The 2,648-nt window shown below is 40.6% G+C and overlaps 1 protein-coding gene across 1 annotated transcript in view; it reads left to right on the plus strand.

The window, feature by feature from the left end:
- The window catches only part of LOC101864511 (titin homolog), a gene marked incomplete in the record, with an annotated part of 108,366 nt that overhangs the window by 52,430 nt on the left and 53,288 nt on the right, over nucleotides 1-2,648 (plus strand). Inside the window, 1 exon segment of the mRNA XM_035968182.1 lies at nucleotides 1,887-2,033. Coding sequence (XP_035824075.1) covers nucleotides 1,887-2,033 — 147 coding nt within the window.

Below are 2,648 nucleotides of genomic sequence, written 5' to 3' on the forward strand. Positions count from 1 at the left end.
GCCAGTTGGGACATTTTTATCGAATTTTATTTTTTGGATTAACACCTTTCGTGTCCATATAAAAACCCATTTCCATGTGAATTTTACTGAAAAAAAAACAAACCTTGAATAAAGACGCAAAATATGTCATTTTTTCCGTTTTGAAGAACTCTTTAGCTATTGAAGTTACCAAACTTTGGCGATCATTGTCTTGCTAATTTCACCACTTATCTATTTCATCAGAAGCAAGGCAAATGAAACAGCTTTCATATGGTACCAATAACTCCACATTCCCAAAAATTGACGAGCGCCTGATTCCACCACGTCGTGACACATATAGTATCACTCCCCTCCCCCCTCCGCTCACTCACCTTCCCCATGGGTGGTTGGCGCCGGACGCTCTCGTATAGTTTGCTGCTTTTTTGCTTTCAAACACCTATCGTCCTAAGTCTTTCCTCCTTCCTTTCAAACACATATCGTCCTTAATCTTTCCTCCTTCCTTTCAAACACATATCGTCCTTAATCTTTCCTCCTTCCTTTCAAACACTTATCATCCTAAATCTTTCCTCCTTCCTTTCAAACACATATCGACCTAAGTCTTTCCTCCTTCCTTTCAAACACCTATCGTCCTAAACCTTTCCTCCTTCCTTTCAAACGCCTATCGTCCTTAATCTTTCCTCCTTCCTTTCAAACACATATCGTCCTAAGTCTTTCATCCTTCCTTTCAAACACCTATCGTCCTAAACCTTTCCTCCTTCCTTTCAAACGCCTATCGTCCTTAATCTTTCCTCCTTCCTTTCAAACACATATCGTCCTAAGTCTTTCATCCTTCCTTTCAAACACCTATCGTCCTAAACCTTTCCTCCTTCCTTTCAAACACCTATCGTCCTTAATCTTTCCTCCTTCCTTTCAAACACCTATCGTCCTAAATCTTTCCTCCTTCCTTTCAAACACCTATCGTCCTAAACCTTTCCTCCTTCCTTTCAAACACATATCGTCCTTAATCTTTCCTCCTTCCTTTCAAACACCTATCGTCCTAAACCTTTCCTCCTTCCTTTCAAACGCCTATCGTCCTTAATCTTTCCTCCTTCCTTTCAAACACATATCGTCCTAAGTCTTTCATCCTTCCTTTCAAACACCTATCGTCCTTAATATTTCCTCCTTCCTTTCCTTTAAATGTTACTGCCCAGTGACACCCGTTACCTTTGACACATATATGACATATTTCGTTGACAAGCTGTCAAAATTTATTATGCCCAGAAAGCAAAATTTTACAGAAGAGAGAAAAGAGACTACTGATTCTTCTTATTAACATTTGTACCGACATTATAGTTTTTCCTTCTGGGTTTTTTTTTTTAGCATTTAGAGTTTAAATTTCAACAAAATATTTCTTGAGCACACGCGACTGACATCACAGATTAAGAAACTACAATTAAACAAATATATAAATTGGGCATAGCACATTTTAACAGCCTTCCGACGATTTATGTTGTAAGTGCGTAAAACTTAATAAAAAAAACAAAACAAACCCCACAGCGTCCATCGTGCATCGTACATCTCTGAATCCCACCCCGTCCCCCCCAACAACAAAGCAAAACAAAAACAAACAAAAATTAAAAATACATAAATTAATAACTTAATTAATTAAAAAATATATGCAATAAATAAATGAAATAAAACACACTCACATACACACACAGACATTCACACAAATATATACATAACCCCCCACCCCCCCACCCCCACCCCCACACACACCTACACACCAAACCACAGCCCCCCTACCCCCCCCCCCTCACTCACACCCAAACACAAACAAAAACACGCTTACAAAAAAAAAATCTCCCAACAACCTCTTCTTCCACTCGTCTTGACCTCTGAACTCTGAACAACCTCTTCTTCCACAGACACGATATCAACAGACCCTCCCACTGTGAACGTCCAGCCGGCCACGCCCCAACACTCGTCCCTTACGGCCGCGGCTCTCTCCAGTCATGACGTGGCCGGTGCCAGCACCGAGGCAGCTCGAGGTCTCTATTCCAGGGACACGGATGGTAAGTTCCAGCATCAAAACTTTACACTAGTGCTGGGCGGCTAGATTCTTGATTATTGAAAGCTAGGAATCGTAGGACTCGACTCCGAACCCAATTACTTACTTTCTAAAGATGTAATTTCTTCCGATGGTTACCTGGTTGGCTTCAAACATCTTCAGGATTTAGGGTAACCCTGATTTCGGAACACTACGAAGCATCAACTTTTATTTTTCAAAAATGTATTTTAAATAAAAGAAGATTTTTATGATTAAAGTAACTGGTAACCGCTGGTTTACGTAAAGAGGAGTTGAAACTTTTCTTCCGTGGGAATCGGTTCCGGAATCGATCCTTTGCCCAGCTCTACTTTACACTATGTACATGTATTTAATTAAGAGCGGTACCTATTTGTAGGAGATTTTCGTTTCTGACCTCATGGTCTTAGTAACCCAAAACAGCCAAAATTTTAGAAAGAAATTTGTAATTCTAAGGTAGCGTATCGTCTGTCAGTCTATCTGTCTGTCTGTCTGTCTGTCTGTCTGTCTGTCTGTCTGTCTGTCTGTCTGTCTGTCTGTCTGTCTGTCTGTCTGTCTGTCTGTCTGTCCTTCTCCCTCTCTTTCTCTTGCTCTCTATTTCTCC

Source organism: Aplysia californica, unplaced genomic scaffold (assembly GCF_000002075.1).
Source record: "Aplysia californica isolate F4 #8 unplaced genomic scaffold, AplCal3.0 scaffold00044, whole genome shotgun sequence".
Classification (NCBI taxonomy): Eukaryota; Metazoa; Mollusca; class Gastropoda; order Aplysiida; family Aplysiidae; genus Aplysia; species Aplysia californica.